Source organism: Moschus berezovskii, chromosome 5, assembly GCF_049115385.1.
Source record: "Moschus berezovskii isolate FMDL1 chromosome 5, NW_MosBer_1.0, whole genome shotgun sequence".
Classification (NCBI taxonomy): Eukaryota; Metazoa; Chordata; class Mammalia; order Artiodactyla; family Moschidae; genus Moschus; species Moschus berezovskii.
The window spans coordinates 48,430,959-48,452,072 of NC_142464.1; the positions used below are offsets into that span (position 1 = coordinate 48,430,959).

The 21,114-nt window shown below is 40.4% G+C and overlaps 1 protein-coding gene across 2 annotated transcripts in view; it reads right to left on the reverse strand.

The window, feature by feature from the left end:
* KCNIP4 (potassium voltage-gated channel interacting protein 4) overlaps window positions 1–21,114 on the reverse strand; it is a 242,290-nt gene that overhangs the window by 21,592 nt on the left and 199,584 nt on the right. Inside the window, exons 3-4 of one of the 2 annotated variants that reach the window (XM_088836042.1) lie at window positions 14,336–14,344; window positions 436–505 (exon numbers count right to left, since the gene is read on the reverse strand). In XM_088836042.1, the coding sequence (XP_088692168.1) occupies window positions 436–505; window positions 14,336–14,344 (79 nt within the window). The remainder of the gene's footprint in view (window positions 1–435; window positions 506–14,335; window positions 14,345–21,114) is intronic. The other variant, XM_088836041.1, reaches the window with a different exon arrangement.

A 21,114-nucleotide genomic window follows, 5' to 3' on the forward strand; every position in this document is an offset into this window, starting at 1 on the left:
TAGTGGGTGTATGACCCTGAACAAAACATTTAGCTTCTCTAAGCCCCAGATTTCAGATCCAAAAAATTGAGGATAATTACACTTTCTAATTTTTAATGTTGGGTGAATGAGACATTGTAATGCATGTGAAAGCTTTGCGGCTTTCAGGACCCATCCATCATAGTCAGAAAGCGCCATGAATTTGAGGGATGTGGCAACAGGCACTCGATAATACTATTTGTATTCAGCTGAAGAGTGAACTCTCGGATATTTGATAATTTGTAAGTAGCTCACTTTTATGATGCATTGAGAATCACATGGGCAGCATGCTGTGTATTAATTCTTGGATGCAAAAATGAAAAATGTAGAGTCATGCCATGAAAGATTAAACCAAACTCAAGATTGCAAGCATAATTCTAGCTGAAAGTATGTTCACTGGTCCACATTTGTACCTACCTCCCTGTGGAAAGAACTGCGAGTAAATCTCTTTGAAGGTATCTTCATTAACAACCCCGCTGGGACATTCCTAGAGGAAGTGGGAGAGAAGCAATATGAGCAAAGTGTTCATAAAACAGATTTCCCTGCACATTTTGAAATAGGACTGTCTACTGTGCAAAGCTGAACCAAGAAAGTTATCCATTCATCCATCATTATCACAAAAAGAATAAAAGTGCACTATAAACTTCTCTTTCTTCCAGTTCTCAGAGAATGAAAAAAAGTTGCTGATGTAAAAACCTTTGCATAGTATCCACATCACGGCTGGCCTGACACATTCAAAAACACACGGTTGTTTTTAAGAACATGTACATATGTTATCAATGGGTAGGAGGAAATTTGTTTTTCATTCAAGGAGAACACTGCAAGAGGTTTCGGATATGGTCTTGACTGGACCTTCGTGTTGTGTCCTCTGCAGATGTGCTGGACACACTTCATCTTTAGTTTAATGTGAAAATGGTGTGCTCCCTTGGGTCTAAGGTGGCCCCACAAGCCCCCAGCAGGAATAGCTACTAATTTCTGTTAACAGATTGCTCCGGACTACATAATAACAAGGGTATAAACAAGTCACTTGAGTAAGGAAAGACCCCAAGATTTTTTTAAGTTCTGAAGAGGAGGGTGTAAAAGGAGGAGGCCTGAATGTAATGAATTTCCACTTTTGTCCCGTGGTTGGAGTTATTTAAGACAGATGGATACTGACTGCAGGAAAGCCACTCAGTTCAGTTCAGTTCAGTCACTAATGATGGATTATTGACTTGATGGGGCCAGAGAGCAAAGGTACCCCTCTGAAATAGAAATTTTCTATAAAAGGAACTGAAATCTAAAATGTCATACAAAGCGAAAGTGGAAGTGTTAGTTGCCTAGTCGTGTCCATCTCTTTGTGACCCCGTGGACTATGGCCCACCAGGCTCCTCTGTCCATGGAATTTTCCAGGCAAGAACACTGGAGTAGGTAGCCATTCCCTTCTCCAGGGGATCTTCCCAAGGGATTCCCAGGGATTGAATCCAGTCTCCTGTATTGCAGGCAGATTCTTTACTGTCTGAGTCACCAGGGAAGCCCAATGCCATATAAGGTCTGCCTTTATGCCGAGGTGAGGACTAATCAAGTGAGCTTGACACTGATGTAAGGGCAAAAAATTCTTTCAGTCTGGAGTTTCAAAAACAATCTGGTCAGGAATCTGAACTGGAGAGATCCCTGGAACAGCGGAGACTGACAATCACAAAGTAATTTGACATGAAACCACACATGGGATGCTAACCGCATACCGAAGGTGGGGGAGTGATAAGTTCTGTCTGGTCCTTCTGAGTAGCTTTTCAGGAACAGGCACATTTTCTGTAAGCTCCCTCACTTCAGTTCTCACAGAACCCCCCCGGTCTACCAGCATCTCCAAGATTCACTGGGCGAGAACCAGAGGTATGCTAACTCTCCTGACATTAGCCATGGATATTCTGTGTACTTTAAATTTGAGGCTATTTCTGGGAACTTCAAAAACCATTTGTGGTCTTTAAAACTCTTAACTCTTAAAATCATTGTCCCCTCATGAATAAACTTGATGTATTAATCTGATGTTTCCTTTTTCTAATAACTCGGTTACTCACAACTGTCATGTGCTTCACATGAGGAATTTTCTATTTTCTTCTTTGTTGGTTTGAAAGGTTGTACCTTTGATACATTAACACAGCTTCAAATAGTAGTTGCCAGTGTGAAGCTTGTGTTTACAGGCTTGTCAATGTGTATTTTTCCCATTCGATTATTATAAGGACATAGATATCTCCATTCACTGAAAAGGAACTACGTTCTGTGGTCAAGTGCCTCGCTACTCAGAGATCCAGTGGAAGAGCTGGAATGTGAGCTTGAAACTTTCCAGATGGTCACAGGTTTTGTATTAAATAAGCCCTGTGGAAATAATGACCCTGAGGACCTAAGAGAATTGCTGCAAAGGAAAGACAGCCAGAAACAAATTAGGAAAAAAAAAAAAAAACCCAAGCAAGCAAATTATAATTACTTTTATATGTCAATTTGTCTGGGCCATGATGCCCAGTTATTTGGTCAAACATTATTCTGGATCTTTCTATAAGGGTGTTTTTGAATGAGATTTACATTTAAGTTGGTGTATTTTGAGTAAAAGAAGTTACCCTCCAGCATATGAGTAGGCCTTACCTAATCATTTGAAGACCTGAATGGAACAAAAGGCTAATCTCTCCAGAGCAAAAGAAAATTTTCCAGCCTTGGGACCTGACAGGCAACACTGGTTTTTCTTGGTTCTACAGCAGATTGCCTTTGAACTTGAACTTCAATTCCTTCCTGAGTTCCTGAATCTCTAGCCTGTCTCCCTCTTCCGTCAGATTCTGTACTGGCTAAGCCTTCACAATCATGTGAGCCAATTGTTCAAATAAATCACTTTCTGTGTATATACACATCTATTCGCTTTGTTCCTCTGGAAAATCCTGGCTAGTACATAAACAAATGAATAATCAAGAGTTACAACTCCAAGAGGAAAGAAGATGGTGTGTATGTAGTTCATCACTCAAAAGTTTTGACTAAATGACTTTATCTAGTTGGCAGCAACAGACCAATTTTAAGAGCAAATAAGCACTTTGTAGTTAGACCCTCTCATGCATGGAAATTGTGATTTATTGGCTATTTATCTCTGAGCCATCTGCTGGGGATAGTAAGGAGAGAGCAAATAGATAGCTGTCTGCCATCAGGTGGTGAATATATGCAAGGTCAAAACTAGACACTTGCCTCAGAGTTCAAATGACTCTAGCAAGAGACAAAGATGGGAAATGAAGGGATACATACAGTTAGCAAACTTGTCAACTGTCTTTAGTCTCTAGATGCATTTGATAGATATATCTTATAATGTGAACTGAAATTCAGAAATTGACATTCTCATATGTGTTTGCTTTATGTTTAATCATATGTCTGGGTCAGATGAAATCCTTTCTCTGACAACTGAAAACTCCTGGTCAAGTTTTAGGGTGGTAAGACTCAGCAAGCTAGTTTGTCTTTATTCATCTTTTATTTATTACATTAATTTACGGTTTTAGCCCATACATACTATAGGTCTATTATTCTAGGAACTTTTCTAAGAAATGAGGCAGCAGTAATAAACAAGTTAAATGTCTTGTCTTCATGAGACCTGCATCCAGATGGAAGAAGAAATGTAAAAAACAATAAAGAGGATGATAAAAATAATCCAGGAGTGATGATCTTCTGTTTATTCAAAAGAGTTCTTATGGGAAAGCAATATATTTTACTACCTTCAGGTGAAAAAGATTAATCATGTTTTTCAGGATGCTGCTGCTGCTGCTGAGTCACTTCAGTTGTGTCCGACTCTGTGTGACCCCATAGACGGAAGCCCACCAGGCTCCCCTGTCCCTGGGATTCTCCAGGCAAGAACACTGGAGTGGGTTGCCATTTCCTTCTCCAATGTGTGAAAGTGAAAAGTGAAAGTGAAGTCGCTCAGTCATGTCAGACCCCCAGCGACCCCACAGACTGCAGCCTACCAGACTCCTCCATCCATGGGATTTTCTAGGCAATAGTACTGGAGTGGCTTGCCATTGCCTTCAGGATGCTAGTGACTTAGAAAACAGTACAATGATCTATTTTCTAACTCTTCCTTTACCAGTTTTATGGAGTCATTTCTGCACAAAAGAGGTATCTCCACCTCTCCATCAAGAAGAGTTTGACCTGCCCATGCATACAGCTAAGTGTAAACCATAAACAATGTGGCCATGTTAGTTAGGTTAACTCTTGCCATAACAAACAAGATGCTAAATACATAACAAATTTAAAAGAATGCAGTATATTTTTGCTTGTCTAATAGGAGTGATTGTACTGATCTGAGTTATTAAGGGACATGTGTTCAAACTACTGCACAACTGCACTCATCTCACATGCTAGCAAAGTAATGCTTAAAATTCTCTAAGCCAGCCTTCAACAGTATGTGAACCGTGAATTTCCAGATGTTCAAGCTGGATTTAGAAAAGGCAGAGGAACCAGAGATCACATTGCCAACATCCGCTGGATCATTGAAAAAGCAAGAGAAAACCAGACAAACATCTACTTTTGCTTTATTGATTATGCCAAAGCCTTTGACTGTGTAGATCACAATAAACTATGGAAAATTCTTAGAGATGGGAATACCAGACCACCTGACCTAACTCCTGAGAAATCTATATGCAGGTCAAGAAGCAACAGTTAGAACTGGACATGGAACAACAGACTGGTTTAAAATTGGGAAAGGAGTACATCAAGGCTATATATTGTCACCCTGCTTATTTAATTTATATGCAGAGTACATCATGTGAAATGCTGGGCTGGATGAAGCATAAACTGGAATCAAGATTGCCGGGAGAAATTTTAATAACCTCAGATATGCAGATGATACCACCCTTATGGCAGAAAGTGAAGAAGAGCTAAAGAGCCTTTTGATGAAAATGAAAGAGGAGAGTGAAAGAGCTGGCTTAAAACTCAACATTCAATAAACAAAGATCATGTCATCTGGTCCTATCACTTCATGGCAAATAGATGTGGAAACAATGGAAACAGTGACAGACTTTATTTTTGGGGGGCTCCAAAATCACTGCAGATGGTGACTGCAGCCATGACTTGCTCCTCGGAAGAAAAGTTATGACCAACCTAGACAGCATACTAAAAAGCAGAGGCATTACTTTGCTAACAAACGTCTGTCTAGTCAAAGCTATGGTTTTTCCAGTAGTCATGAATGGATGTGAGAATTGGACCATAAAGAAAGCTGAGCACAGAAGAATTGATGCTTTTGAACTGTGGTGTTGGAGAAGACTCTTGAGAGTCCTGTGGGCTGCAAGAAGATCAAACCAATCCATCTTAAAGGAAATCAGTCCTGAATATTCACTGGAAGAACTGATGCTGAAGCTGAAACTCCAATATTTTGGCCACCTGATATGAAGAACTGACTCCTTGGAAAAGACCCTGATGCTGGGAAAGATGGAGGGTAGGAGGAGAAGGTGATGACAGAGGATGAGATGGTCAGATGGCATCACCAACTCAAAGGACATGAGTTTGAGAAAGCTCCGGGAGTGGATGATGGACAGGGAAGCCTGGTATGCTGCAGAATGTGGGGTTGCAACGAGTCGGACACGACTGAGAGTCTGAACTGAACTGAAGTCACTTCAGTCATGTCTGACCCTTTGTGACCCTGTGGACTATAGCCCTCCATGTTCCTCTGTCCATGGGGATTCTCCAGCCAAGAACACTGGAGTGGGTTGCCAAGCCCTCCTCCAGGGGAATCTTCCTCACCCAGGGATCTAACCAACTTCTCTTACATTTCCTGCATTGGCAGGCAGGTTCTTTACCACTAGTGCTTCCTGGGAAGTGCTATTAAGGGACACAGGCTAATGAAACTTGGCCATTGCCATGGGGCAATCAAAGGAGAACAAGGAGATAAAGATCCAAAGGAGCTCTTTGGTTCTCATCCAAAGGAGAAAAAGATCATTGAGGAGTGAGCATAGGAACTATTTATGGACCACGTCTTAAGGTGGTACACAGCCTTTCCACTCTAATTTATTTGGTTAGAAATCACTTAATATGTCCATCTCAAACCACAAGAAAAGGCTCATATACCCAGGAAGAAGATAAGAACACACATTAGGTGAACTGTTAGCTGTGTGTCTTAGAGGCTTACTTGAAAAATGGTTCAAATGTCTGTGCTCTGATGCTTGAGTAGGACCATCATCACATCATTTAGCAGTATAAATTATTTTCATTTCCCCTGATGTCATTTATTTATTCAGCTGCTTCGGGTCTCATTTGTGACACATGAGATCTTCATTGCATCTTGCAGGTTCTTTCATTGCGGCTCACGGATTCTTTGGTTGTGGAGCGGGCTCACTTGCTCTACAGCATGTGGGATCTTACTTCCCCGACCAGGGATTGAACCTGCATCCCCTTCACTGAATGTGGATTCTTAACCACTGGACCACTTCTCCTATTATCATTTTTAAAGGATGATATTTTCAAATAAGTTCAGTAAGGGCTAAACAATGAAGTATGAATTTGTTAATTTGGCTTTCTTCACTATAAGACCAAGAAGCAGTAGAGTTCCCAGCTTTAGAGAAAGTGAGGAAAGCTCACTTATCTATACTGTGAGAAGTTACTATAATGTTCTATAAGCTTTATGGCTTCTGTATTTTATTTTCTAATGACATTTCATCTGATTATTAGCAAATGGTCATGGAGTGAAAATATGTTGTCTGTAGAAAAAATAAAGTAGATAAAAATCACCTATAATCATATTACAACAAGGATTTTTTTGGTCCTTTATCTAACTGTATATTAATATGCTGTACATAAAAAATTAGAAGTTGGACATGACTTAGTGACTGAACAACAAACAATAATAAAATTAGAATAAGAATGTAGCATTGCATCTTGTTCTTTTTACCATAAAAAAATATCCTGACTTTAACATTTCATTACTATTAAAAGCTTCATAATAATATGTCCATTGCATTTGCCATGCTACTGCTGCTGCTGCTAAGTCACTTCAGTCGTGTCTGACTCTATGTGACCCCATAGACGGAAGCCCACCAGGCTCCCCCGTCCCTGGGATTCTCCAGGCAAGAACACTGGAGTGGGTTGCCATTTCCTTCTCCAATGTGTGAAAGTGAAAAGTGAAAGTGAAGTCGCTCAGTCGTGTCCAACCCTTAGCGACCCCACGGGCTGCAGCCTACCAGGCTCCTCTGTCCATGGGATTTTCTAGGCAAGAGTACTGGAGTGGCTTGCCATTGCCTTCTCCGGCAATTACCATACTGTTGGGTATTTAGGGAATTGCAGCACATTTTTGAACTACATAGGAATAGTAATATAATTAACATTCTAGTGCATACATCTGTGGTTCCACCTGTGGTCCTTTCATTATGATTAATCCCAGAAGGAGGCTTACAACACCAAGGGGTTTAAACCATGTTACGGCTCTAAACCATGGTAAGGCTCTTCCTATGCACAGTCACATTGATTTCCAGAAGGGCTGTACCCACATGTGCTACCACCACTGGTTTATGAGAAAGTTTCACATCGAGAGGTGTTGCTGACCAGAATCATATGGTGATTTGATATTCACCAAATCCCATGAACAAACAACAATAATTTGCTTTCCTCATGAATCTAATCATCATTCTGAAAATGACTAGGGGATATCAAGGTGTCCAGATCCCTCCAAGGGATAAAGTGATATAAAGATTTTCTTGCAGACCAGGATGCTTTGATGGCAGGCTGCTGGATGACATCACCACAGTAACAGCTGTTTAATGAGTATACATTCACTGCCTTCCTACCTACAACATCTCTTTTATTAAATAACATTTTCACTAACCCTGAAAAGTAAGGGTTAGTTAGAGATGAAAATGAAGCTTGGAGAGATGAAAATTATGTACCTTGTTGGAGTCACACAGTTTTTTACAGAGGCATACATGTGTATAAGTCAGTTCAGTTCAGTTCAGTCGCTCAGTCCTGTCCAACTCTTTGCGACCCCATGGACTGCAGCACGCCAGGCCTCCCTTTCCATCACCAACTCCTGGAGTCCACCCAAACCCATGTCCATTGCGTTGGTGATGCCATCCAACAATCTCATCCTCTGTTGTCCCCTTCTCCTCCTGCCTTCAATCTTTCCCAGCATCAGGGTCTTTTCAAATGAGTCAGCTCTCTGCATCAGGTGGCCAAAGTATTGGAGTTTCAGCTTCAACATCAGTCCCTCCAATGAACACCCAGGACTGGTCCCCTTTAGGATGGACTGGTTGGATCTCCTTGCAGTCCATGAGACTCTCAAGAGTCTTCTCCAACACCACAGTTCAAAAGCATCAATTCTTCGGCACTCGGCTTTCTTTATAGTCCAACTCTCACATCCATACATGACCACTGGAAAAACCATAGCCTTGACTAGCCAGATCTTTGTTGGCAAAGTAATGTCTCTGTTTTTTAATATGCTGTCTAGGTTGGTCATAACTTTCCTCCAAGGAGTAAGCGTCTTTTAATTTCATGGCTGCAGTCACCATCCGCAGTGATTTTGGAGCCCAGAAAAATAAAGTCAGCTGCTATTTCCACTGTTTCCCCATCTATTTCCCATGAAGTGATGGGACCAGATGCCATGATCTCAGTTTTCTGAATGTTGAGCTTTAAGCCAACCTTTTCACTCTCCTCTTTCACTTTCATCAAGAGACTCTTTAGTTCTTCTTCACTTTCTGCTTTAGGGTGGTGTCATCTGCATATCTGAGGTTATTAGTATATTTCCCAGCAATCTTGATTCCAGCTTGTGCTTCCTCCAGCCCAGCGTTTCTCATGATGTACTCTGCATATAAGTTAAATAAGCAGGGTGACAATATACAGCCTTGATGGACTCCTTTTCCTATTCGGAACCAGTCTGTTGTTCCATGTCCAGTTCTAACTGTTGCTTCCTGACCTGCATACAGGAACCAGGGATCAAATTGCCAGCATCCGCTGGATCATTGAAAAAACAAGAGAGTTCCAGAAAAACATCTATTTCTGCTTTATTGACTATGCCAAAGCCTTTGACTGTGTGGATCACAATAAACTGTGGAGAATTCTGAAAGAGGTGGGAATACATGTGTTTACTTTTTAAATAAATTGTCCTTTAGTGTGTTCTATTCATTGAGCACTCTCCTGGGCACCAAGGATACAGAGTGAATTTTTAAATATTCCATTTTGGCTTTTATAGAATTTGAAGATTAGTGTAATCAAACTTACACCTTCCTGACTTCATTAATTGCCATGTTAACTTGTCTTTTGGATTATAATTTTTTAGGACTGAAGGAGTGGGCTTCTGGAGATCCACCTATGGAAATACTTCTTTCGGGAAGACACACTACGTTTGTTTGCTTCCACATCTTCTTCCATTATGGTGGCTGTGTTGGAGAGAGCCATATGCAAAAGGAAGCCTTTCGACCCAAACTGCAGTATTGATTTAAAATTTTAAAAAATTATATATATATATACACACACACACACACACACACATACAAAGATGCATATAGTCAAAGCTATGATTTTTCTAGTGGTCGTGTATGGATGTGAGAGTTGGACCATAAAGAAGGCTGAGTGCTGAAGAATTGATGCTTTTGAATTGCGGTGCTGAAGAAGACTCTTCAGAGTCCCTTAGATAACAAGGAGATCAAATCAGTCAATCCTAAAGGAAATCAACCCTAAATATTGGAAGGACCAATGCTAAAGCTGAAGCTCCAATATTTAGTCACCTAAGGCAAAGAACTGACTCATTGGGAAAGATTCTGATGCTGGGAGAGATTGAAGGCAAAAGGAGAAGGGTACAACAGAGGATTAGAAGGTTAGATAGCATCACTGACTCAACGGTCATGAATTTGTTGGTGTCCCAAAGACACCAACTTTGGGAGATGGTGAAGGACAGAGAAGCCTGGTGTGACGCAGTCCATGGGGTGGCAAAGAGTCAGACGTGACTTAGTGACTGAACAACAACACATATAATTTTAGTTTGTGAGATTTGGGGAAAATTGAAATGTTTTAAATTTCTTTTTTTTTTAAATTTTTTTAATTGGAGGCAAATTACATTAAAATATTGGTTGGTTTTGCCATACATTGACACGAATCTGCCCCGGGTGTACATGTGTTCCCCTTCTTGAACCCCCCTCCCACCTCCCTCTTCCCCATATACTCCCTCCAGGTCATCCCCGTGCACCAGCCCCAAGCATCCTGTATCATGCGTCGAACCTGGACTGGTGATTCATTTCACATATGATAATATACATGCTACAATGCCATTCTCCCCAATCATCCCACCTTCACCCTCTCCCACTGAGTCCCAAAGACTGAAAGAAAAACATCAATACAGCATACTAATGCATATATACAGAATTTAGAAAGATGGTAACCTTAACCCTGTATACGAGACAGCAAAAGAGACATAGGTGTATAAATTTCTTTTTTGAGAAATGATTGCCTTTAGTTCAGCAAGGACCTCTCCACCTCTTTCCTTACCACATACACTTTAATCTGAATATGAATGGCTGGACACTCAAGTGCTTTGGGAAAAGTCCCAGATTTTAGGACAGGTTAAGTGAACTACTCCATCAAATGTTAAGTAGCTAGGATTTCCTGGTGCTGTGCTGGCTGGGACATTAATCTGTTAAGACCAGCAAGTTTCCTTCAACGCTTCTTAAACCCTTCACAATGATATGATCATAATGTGATAAATGTAGAGTGAGATTTTCTTAGCATGTAACTGCCGCGTCATTTTGTCAGTTGGTAAAGAGACACTTGCCTTGGAGCCGTGTGTTCCCTGTTGATCCTACTCAGCTGCCTTAGGTAGTGTTATGAGACATGTGGCAAGGTCCGTTATAAATCTACTATGACTATTTTGCTACTACTAATAACAATGCTAGTAAGTGAGAAACTTTTGTAATAATAATTAGCATGATGATGGTGATGATGATAGCGATGATTATGATGATGATAAGTTAATACATTCTGTTAAATGCTTTTCCTGGATTTTCTCATGGGAATGGATAGATGCTAGCATTACTTCCATTTTACTGATGAGCAAACTGTTAGAAACTACCCACATTCTCATAATTAGAAAATAGCAGAGCCTAGTCTATTGACCACAGAGTTTGAGGATTTAAGCAACTTTAGAGCTTAAATGGGTCTCTCATGCTCTTGAAAAGTAGAATGCTCTTATAAAACCTCCCGAAAGTTGAAATAGCAGAAAACAAAGAAGTAGTCACCATAAAGCAGAGATGCTTACAGACACAGTTCAAAGCTATGGGGGCTTGATGCTGAGATGCAGAGGGTAGTTCTCGGGGGAGGGAGGCTTGATGGTGCCCGGTGGTGCTTGGGGTGTGCTGCCTCTGTAGCAGCTAACTGTAAAAGGAATGCTGTATGCTATATTTTGCTTTTTGCTTTTCTACATCAAAGTGAAAATCCTCTTCAGATTTCTTTTCATTAGCAAAAATAGGGGCTAATGTATGTCTTTATCCCTAAGGCAGGGATACCTGTAATTTTGTCTAGTGGCATCATTTTTAAAGTGAAGAGACTGAGTTTGAGGTTATAGGAATTGTGCATAAAGCACACGATGGGCTATTGAGCCTTACCTGTGTCTGGCTTTCCTGATGTCTACACAGACACCTTCATGTCCATATAATAGCTGGTGCCATTCTGTCGGGAAGCATTTAGAATCAACTGTATGTTGGAGAAGACTCTTGAGAGTCCCTTGGACTGCAAGGAGATCCAACCAGTCCATCCTAAAGGAGATCAGTCCTCGTGTTCATTGGAAGGACTGATGCTGAAGCTGAAACTCCAATACTTTGGCCACCTCATGCGACGAGTTGACTCACTGGAAAAGACCCTGATGCTGGGAGGGATTGGGGGTAGGAGGAGACGGGGACAACAGAGAATGAGATGGCTGGATGGCATCACCGACTCGATGGACATGAGTTTGAGTGAACTCCGGGAGTTGGTGATGGACAGGGAGGCCTGGCGTGCTGCGGTTCATGGGGTCGCGGAGAGTCGGACATGACTGAGCGACTGAACTGAATTGAACTGAGTGAAATGCTTATGCTCCTGGGCTCTGGAGTGAAATAGAAGAACTGCATTGAACCTCTCTTCTACTTAAAAGCTGCAGAGCTTCAGACAAACATTTCCTCTAAGTCCCCTTGTTCTCCTCTGTCACATGGGGATAACTATTGACACTAGAGGGCTGCTGTGAGGATTAATAAGATAATTCCACATTATGCTTCTATCTTAGAACTTGTCTTTGTACATCATATTTGATCATTAAATGTGAGCTGTCAGGACAATATTAATAACCTGGAATTTGGTAAACAGAACTCCATTATACAAAGAGTGACTGTAATCTCAGCATGGCTATACTAGGGTTAAATGATATCCACCAAAGCAGTTGAACCCAGTAGAGTGCTGGGCTGATATAGTGCAATGAGCCTACAAAGCAGATATGAGTTATGCCTCCCTATCTAGCTTTATAAATTGAATCTACTTTCTCTAATATCATCAGAGTTTACCCTCAAAGACAGGGGAACACTGCAATTGTAAATGACAGCTGAGAAGAATAAAAGGCCACTATACTGGAAGTAAATGTCAGAGGGAACTCAGGAGCCTTATATTCATTAAAGAAAAGTTTTCCATACTAATGTTTAGAGGAGTATATTAGAAATACAGTAATGCATGAAAAGTGTTGGGAATGGGGCTTTGCAGACAGATCCATGTATCCATAGGAAAGTGCTAAAGAAATTCTTTTTTGAGGTGCATTGTGAGTCCTTACACTTTTACCTCTTCAGAAAATCTTTTAGCATTTCCTTGAAGGTTGTCAGAACTCTGATGGCATGCTCTAAAAATGGTTGTAGTGATATGCTAATCAGATGCATTCTGTAGCTAATATTTGTCCACTCGCTGGCTGAAATCTCCTCTTCCCATAAATAATTGTGGATCCAAAAAGAAGAATTAATACAAAAATATCATGGGAAAATGAAAACTAAAAGTCCTTGTGAAATAAATAATTCCTCGGGGAGCCTTTTATATCACGTCTTTTAAGCATCTGTTGTTTTTTATCAACCCTCACATCTACTCCTGTTGCCAAAGAAGGCATCCATGTGCTTAAGTTGAAAAGCTTGGGTTTCTACAAATAGAAGTGTCATGGCATCCATATTTTGTCCAAAGACTACTCTTTCGGTTATTCTTTCTGACAAAGGAAGTAGATGACACCTCTTTAATAAGTAGCACAGCATACTACGGGCAAAACAAAGAGTGGACACTGGGCACTTGGTCCAGGGAAGAAAAAAGGGAGGTTAAGATCACTCCCCCAAGTAAGTAGAGCGTCTCACCCTTCTAGCAGAACTGATAACAAGCAAGTTGACAATTCTCAAAGGAAGTTATCTTCTTAAGCAGTACAATTGTCAGAAACCACACTTAAAGTGAGCCCGCTATGAGTTTATAAGGAGAGACCAGAATGTACCTGGAACATTTAGAACATGTGGAAATAACCCATGAGATACACAGAAAGGCAATCGATGGATTGAACAAGGCAAGAACAGGTGTCTATAGGGCTATTTATCAACAATGTCTCCCTGCTTCCAAACTCATGGGAAAAGTATATTTCATGGTCCCTAATGGTTTGCTGGGACCAAATAACAAACTACCCAAAGAATGGAAAGCAGAAGGAACACTCTAATACTGTGATTTATAAGGAGAGATATATGTTTCTTCTGAGTCTCCATTTCTAGCACAGAGTTCCTAAAACTATGAAAGAGATAAAGGTATCTCTTGTGATGTTAATAAGGTAATTGTCGGATCCCATGCAAGATCCTTTTGATGAAACTGAAAGAAGAGAGTGAAAAGGTTGGCTTGAAGCTCAACATTCAGAAAACTAAGATCATGGCATCTGATCCCATCACTTCATGGCAAATAGATGGAGAAACAGTGGCAGACATTATTTTTTGAACTTAAAAATCACTGCAAATTGTGACTGCAGCCATGAAATTAAAAGACATTTACTCCTTGGAAGGAAAGTTATGACTAACCTAGACAGCATATTAAAAAAAGCAGAGACATTGCTTTGCCAACAAAGGTCCATCTAGTCAAGGCTATGGTTTTTCCAGCAGTCATGTATGGATGTGAGTTGGACTATAAAGAAAGCTGAGCACTGAAGAATTGATGCCTTTGAACTGGTGTTGGAGAAGACTCTAGAGAGTCCCTTGGACTGCAAGGAGATCCAACCAGTCCATCCTAAAGGAAATCAGTCCTGATTATTCATTGGAAGGACTGATGTTGAAGCTGAAACTCCAATACTTTGGCCACCTGATGTGAAGAACTGACTCACTTGAAAAGACTCTGATGTTGGGAAAGACTGATGGCAGGAGGAGAAGGGGATGACAGAGGATGAGATGGTTGGATGGAATCACCGACTCAGGGGACATGGGTTTGAGTAAACTCCGGGAGTTGGTGATAGACAGGGAGGCCTGGAGTGCTGCAGTCCCTGGGGTTGCAAAGAGTTGGACACAACTGAGTGACTGAACTGAATTGTACTGATGCAAGGATGGGGGATGGTTTTCAGGGGAGCCAACCAGGTAGTTAGAGGGTTGGAATTTTCAATCCCAGTCCTCTGACCTCCCGGGAGGGGAGAGGAGCCAGAAGTTCAATTCAATCACCAATGGATAATGATTTAATCAACCATGCTGAAACCACGAAGCCTCCACAAAACCCCAAAAGGACAAGTTCAGAGAACAACTTCAGGGTTGATGAACACATTGAGATCTGGAAATAGTGACAAGGTAAAAATATATTTAAAATTCATCTGAGGACTTAATATGTATGTAATATGTATATGTATATATTTGTTGTAACATAAGTGAATGACAAATCTAGACAGTGTGTTGGAAAGCAGAGACATTACTCTGCCAACAAAAGTCTGTTCAGTCAAGGCCATGGTTTTCCCAGTTTTCATGTATGGTTGTGAGAACTGGACCATAAAGAAGACAGAGAGACAAAGAACTATGGTGCTGGAGAAGACTCCTGAGAGTCCCTTGGATAGCCAGGAGATCAAACCAGTCAATCTTAAGGGAAACCAACCCTGAATACTTGTTAGAAGGATTGATGCTGAAATTCCAGTATTTTGGTCATTTGATGCAAACAGCTAACTCCTTGGAAAAATTCCTGATGCTGGGAAAGATTGAGGACAGAAGGAGAAGAAGGTGTCAAAGGATGAGATGGCTGGATGGCATCACCGATGCAATGGACATGAACCTGGGCAAACTTCGGGAAGTGGGAGGGACAGAGAACCCTGGGGTGCTGCAGTCCATGTGGTCGCAAAGAGTCGGACACAAATGGGCGACTGAACAGAAACATGAAATGCTTATTTTGAGTATGAATCCAACTGCGTATTAATTATTTACTATTTTACAATGTGACTGGAGTGCCCCCAGATCAGATTTAAGGTCTCTTTATGCAAGGATGCTTAAGCAAGTTGTATTGTTTGATTGCGTTATATGCTGTAGCTGTATCATAATTGTTTGCATATATTTAAATTTAGGAAAGTGACTTTTATCTTCTTAGTTTTCAAGATATGAGCATATCAAACTGAGTTATAGTATCATTATTTCATAACCAAGATAATTTTTTATCCTTTGAGATTCAAAAATATTTCCCAATCATTAGTTGATTAAATTGTAAAAACAAAGCACCCCACCACCTCCAGTAAGGATGACTTGAAAGACAGATGATGTGAATTTAGTGATACAATAAAGATGATGGATGGAGAGTCTGATTCTCAGAGACATATAATTGGGAAGCCTGACTGTCTTCACCTATTATTCCACCCTGTTTAATATGTAATCCAATTGGAAAAGCATAGGTTTTGGAAATTAAATTTCCACAGGGGTTGCTTTGAAGAGTTACTCTCTTAGTTGCCTGACAATTTAAAGATACCTCCATATTCTACACTGGTAGGAGAATTTTCAAAATTTACATGGTGCCGTGCCATGAACTTGTAGTACGTTTGTCACTACATTCTGTTTATGGACTTCTCTGCCCTGTTTAGAGTTGGTAAATACGTCAAAGGCAGGGACTGATTCTTATAGAGCCCAGCATTTTTTCCAACAGAGTATTAAAAACATCTATCCTGAATGGATATACACTCAACAAATTCTAGGCTTTTAAAAGAATAGAAAATAAACTTGCTCTGGCAGTTTCCTCTAAAACCCGTGTGCAAGATTTTAGAACTCCTTGCACCCCAGAACAATTTTTTCCCTGTAATTCTTCTGCTCTCTTCTATCCAGTTTTGCTGAGGGACATTTTTGATGCCTTGTGCTCTGTTGTTCAAGGTCACCACTTTCTCTTAAATACATCTCTGTCCTTGGACTTTTGAGATCAAAATCTTGGCTCCACTTCCCAACCCTTGTGACCATGTATCATAATTACAGTCACAGAAATTAAGGGGAGACCACCAGGGTCAAAAGAAAACACTTCTTAGTTCAATACAAATTTTAAAAACCTTACTATATTTAACAATTGGATTGTTAAAAACTCATTTAAAAATAATAGGATTAGCCCTTCAGTTTTCAGAGTATACAAACTGATCACTAAGAAGTAAAACTGGTTTTACTTCTAAATTACTAAAACTAATTTAAATTTTAAACTTCTCATATTCCCAGGTATTTGAACACCTAGTGAGTCATTTATTCTTAGTCTGTTTCATTTGTAAAATAACCTTTAAGAAATATTGATATCACAGGGAAATAAAACAAATGAAAATTAAAGTAGATAATGTATGAAAAAGGAAAAAAATGGATACAACCAATATGTTTGGTATTTTGCTGCTTCCAAAGTTTGCATTAAGAACCTTCTGCATTCCCTGAATATACTCCTTGGAGCTCAAGTGATTAAATATGAATTTCAGATTGGAAAAAGAAGTGGAGAAAGACTTTCCTATGTAATACTGGAAAAGAGATGAGCGCTGGGTTATACTCAAGATTCAACTCAGCTGCTTAAGTATGGAGATGCAGGCACATTCTTAGCCCCAGAAGGCAGCACCATCTCCACGATGAGGGAGAAATACAAGGTATGAGGCACATATTCTCCTTACCTCTGGCTCCATTCTCTAACAGTTTGAAAGCAGCAAATATTATGTGAGATATACAGCCAAAACAGAAAACCCTAAAAACCAAAAACTAGGCTCAAGTTTCAGCTATACTGACAAAGAAATCATTGAAATGTCCCAAAACTGTGTGTCTCAATCTATAAAATGTGAAAAGTAATAGCACCTTATAGTGAAGAAATGCTAACTCATTGATATTATGTGTATAAAGATCCTAGCACTATTCTAAAAAATTGATAAATGTTGATTTCTTTTAACATTCTCTTTTCAGTTCACTTAGGTTGATTCTGCAAAATGAAGGTCCCCAAATTTTGCAGGAAAAGGCCTCCCAGCATGCAGGGAAGCTAAACAAATATGCTATGTTATATTATTTATTTATTTAGCTGTGCCAAATCTTAGTTGTGGCACATGGGATTTTAGTTGCTACGGATGGGATCTAGTTCCCTGACCAGAGATCAAACCCAGCCTTCGCATTAGGAGCATAAAGTCTTAGCCACTGGACCACCAGGGAAGCCCCCTAGTTATTTGCTACAAAAAAGTGAGAGTTAAAATTGTTAGTCACTCCACTGTGTCTGAATCTGTGACCCCATGGACTATAGCCTGCCAGGCTCCTCTGTCCGTGGAATTCTCCAGGCAAGAATACTGGAATGGGTAGCCACTCCTTTCTCCAGGGGATCTTCCCGACCTTGGGATTGAACCAGGGTCTCTGCATTGCAGGAAGATTCTTTACCTTCTGTGTCACCAGGGAAACCCTAAAGAGTCTTTGAAAATGGATTTTCCCAACTTTGTAAAAAAGAGGGTTCATTTAGTTGACTCACTGTGTCAATTACAACCCAGCTAAATTCTACAGGTACTCAAAACCATTTGAGGAAAGACAGACCAAAGTGCCCAGAGAGCAGGCATGTGTATCAGCTTTCTATCGCGGTGTAACAATGCCAGAAACTCGGTACTTACAACACAGGCTTATTACCTCACAGCTCTGTAGGGAAAGTCTATCATGGCTTGGCTGTATTCTCCACTCAGGGACTCACATTCAAAGGTCGCCTGACTGTGGCTGTCATCTGGACCTCACAGTCTTTTTCTAAGCTCATTCAGCTGGTTGGCAGAATGTAGCGCCTTTTGGTTGTTAAGACTGAAGTCCTTGTTGTCTTGCAGGCCACTAGCCCACGTGGCCTCTGTTCACTTTCTTTTCACGTGTGTGTGTTAGTCACTTAGTCATCTCCGACTCTCTGTGAACCCATGGACTGTAGCCTGCCAAGTTTCATGGGATTCTCCAGGCAAGAGTACTGGAGTGGGTTGCCAAGCCCTCCTCCAGGGGGTCTTCCCAACCCAGGGATTGAAATTTGGTCTTCTGCATCGCAGGCAGATTCTTTACCGTCTGAGCCATGAGGGAAGCCCTTTTCTTTTCACATAAGTTCCTGCATCTTCAGGTCATTAAATGCATGTTAAGTCCTTCTCACACTCTGATTCTCTCTACTTCTCTTATAATTTAAAGGGCTTATGTGAAGAGATCAAACTCAAGAGTGTCTCTGTATTTTAAGTTCAACTGACTTGGAGCTTTAATTACATCTGCAGAATCCCCCCACCCCTCATGGCAATATCTGGATAGGTATTTGGCTGAATAACCAGGAGACAGGACTTTTGGGTGAGTTATCTTAGATCTCTGCCTACCATGCCTGCTTTATCTCAGTATGGGTTGACTCTGGTTTTCTTAGCAATTTCAGTTTAACAATCTTTTTAATAGTTACATTCACTGTAAATCAAGCAATAGAAACTCTTCAGACTTGTACAAATACTCTACTATTTTGACCACAGCTAGCAACTATACTACTTGGAGCCTTAGTCTAATTAGATTTGGAAGGAATATATCCTGTCAGGGCTGTGCTCAGCAGTGCACAGGACCAACTGAGCCTGCAAATCTGCATATCCTTACTACGAATGCTATGAATAGTATTCCATATGCAGAGGTATGCCCTGTCCTTATTTGTTTCTGCTCTATGTCACCAAGATCATTATTCAGATTTTGTGAATTGATCAAATCACTTTCAAATTGGCATGCCATCAGCTTAATGATTTGGGGGGGAAAACTGTATTAAAATATTTACTTAAAAGAATCATGTAATTTTTCAATCAGAGAGAGTTAAACGCTAAGACAATGATGTACATGTTCAGACAACAACATCATTGTAAGATAATACATTTCCTGGAGCGTTGCAATAATTGTATCCTCTGTGTCTAATTTTCCCACCTACAAAATTGCCTAGATTCTGGCTCTTTGATAACTTCATTGTGCCTGTCATCTCTTGGCTTCTTATGTGAGAATATTTATTTTCTTTATTTTGTAGGCCCTTTTTATTTATTGGTTTTCAGTTCTTTATAGTTAAAGGCACTTTAACATAAGCGATAACCTCTTGTCATTTTATTACATCTCTCTATAGATTGGGAACATGAAAATGAGTTCTCTTTACTGCTTGCTGACAAATATGATGGACATTCTACTCTACCCAAAACAATCTAGGGATTACAGTGATATGTGTGTGTATGTAGTTGATTTGATTTGTCTAGGTCCAAATGTTTCAAAAACCCATTCGAGGGTATATCTAAAGAAGTTGTGAAAGACTGTAGAGGTTGGAGGATTAACAAAAGGGATGTTTAATGATCACCCGTGGTCTGCTGAGCCCTGAGCCTGGTCTTTTTTTTTTTTTTTATGTCTATATAATAACATTTATTTCTTTTTTTTTTTTTTGAACAGAGGAAAATTTATGCGTCGAACCTGGACTGGTCACTTATGATAATATACATGCTACAATTCCATTCTCCCCAATCATTCCACCTTCACCCTCTCCCACAGAGTCCCAAAGACTGTTCTAAATGCCTATGTCTCTTTTGCAGTCTCTTATACAGGGTTCAGGTTACCATTTTTCTAAATTCCATATATATGCGTTAATATACAGTATTGATGTTCTTCTTTCTGCTGAGCCTGGTCTTGACACATGTCATCATTAAATCCTCATAACAAGCAAAGGAGGTAGAGATTTTCTCACATGATACAAAAGAAATGAGCGGTCAGAGGAGTTTAAGAAAGTTCCCCAAGATCACACAGATATTAAGCAGTAGTAGAGATCTGATGGAGAAGACAATGGCACCCCACTCCAGTTCTCTTGATTGGAAAATCCCATGGATGGAGGAGCCTGGTAGGCTGCAATCCATGGGGTCGCTAAGAGTCAGACACGACTAAGTGACTTCACTTTCACTTTTCACTTTCACGCATTGGAGAAGGCAATGGCAACCCACTCCAGTGTTCTTGCCTGGAGAATCCCAGGGACGGGGGAGCCTGGTGGGCTTCCGTCTATGGGGTCGCACAGAGTCAGAGACGACTGAAGCGACTTAGCAGCAGCAGCAGCAGCAGAGATCTTAAGTGAAAGAGAAGTCGCTCAGTAGTGTCCGACTCTTTGCAGCCATAGCCTACCAGGCTCCTCTGTCCATGGGATTTTCCAGGCAATAGTACTGGAGTGGATTGCCGTTTCCTCCTCCAGGGGATCTTCCCAACCCAGGGCTCGAACCCAGGTCTCCCACATTGTAGACAGACGCTTTGCCATCTGAGCCACCAGGGAAGTCCAAGAGATCTGAACCTGAGTTTGACTATAAAGCTTTATACGTTACAAAGCTGTCATTGTGAAAGGCAAGTATAATTATAGAAAAGAAAAATAAACCAATAGAGAACTAATTATCCTAATTTTTTATCCTTATTAATTCACCAAAAATTCATTAATCATTGATTCAACAGATATTTCTAAATCACCAAGAACAATTATCATACTATGTGAAATAAGTCAAAGACAAATACATGATTTCCCTTATATGCGAAATCTTAGAAAAAAAAACGGATACAAATGAAGTTATGTACAAAACAGAAGCAGACCCACAGTCTTAGAAAATGAACTAACTGGGGGTGGGGAGGGATAGTTGGGTAGTTTGGAACAGTACCATACTGCTATATTTAAAAT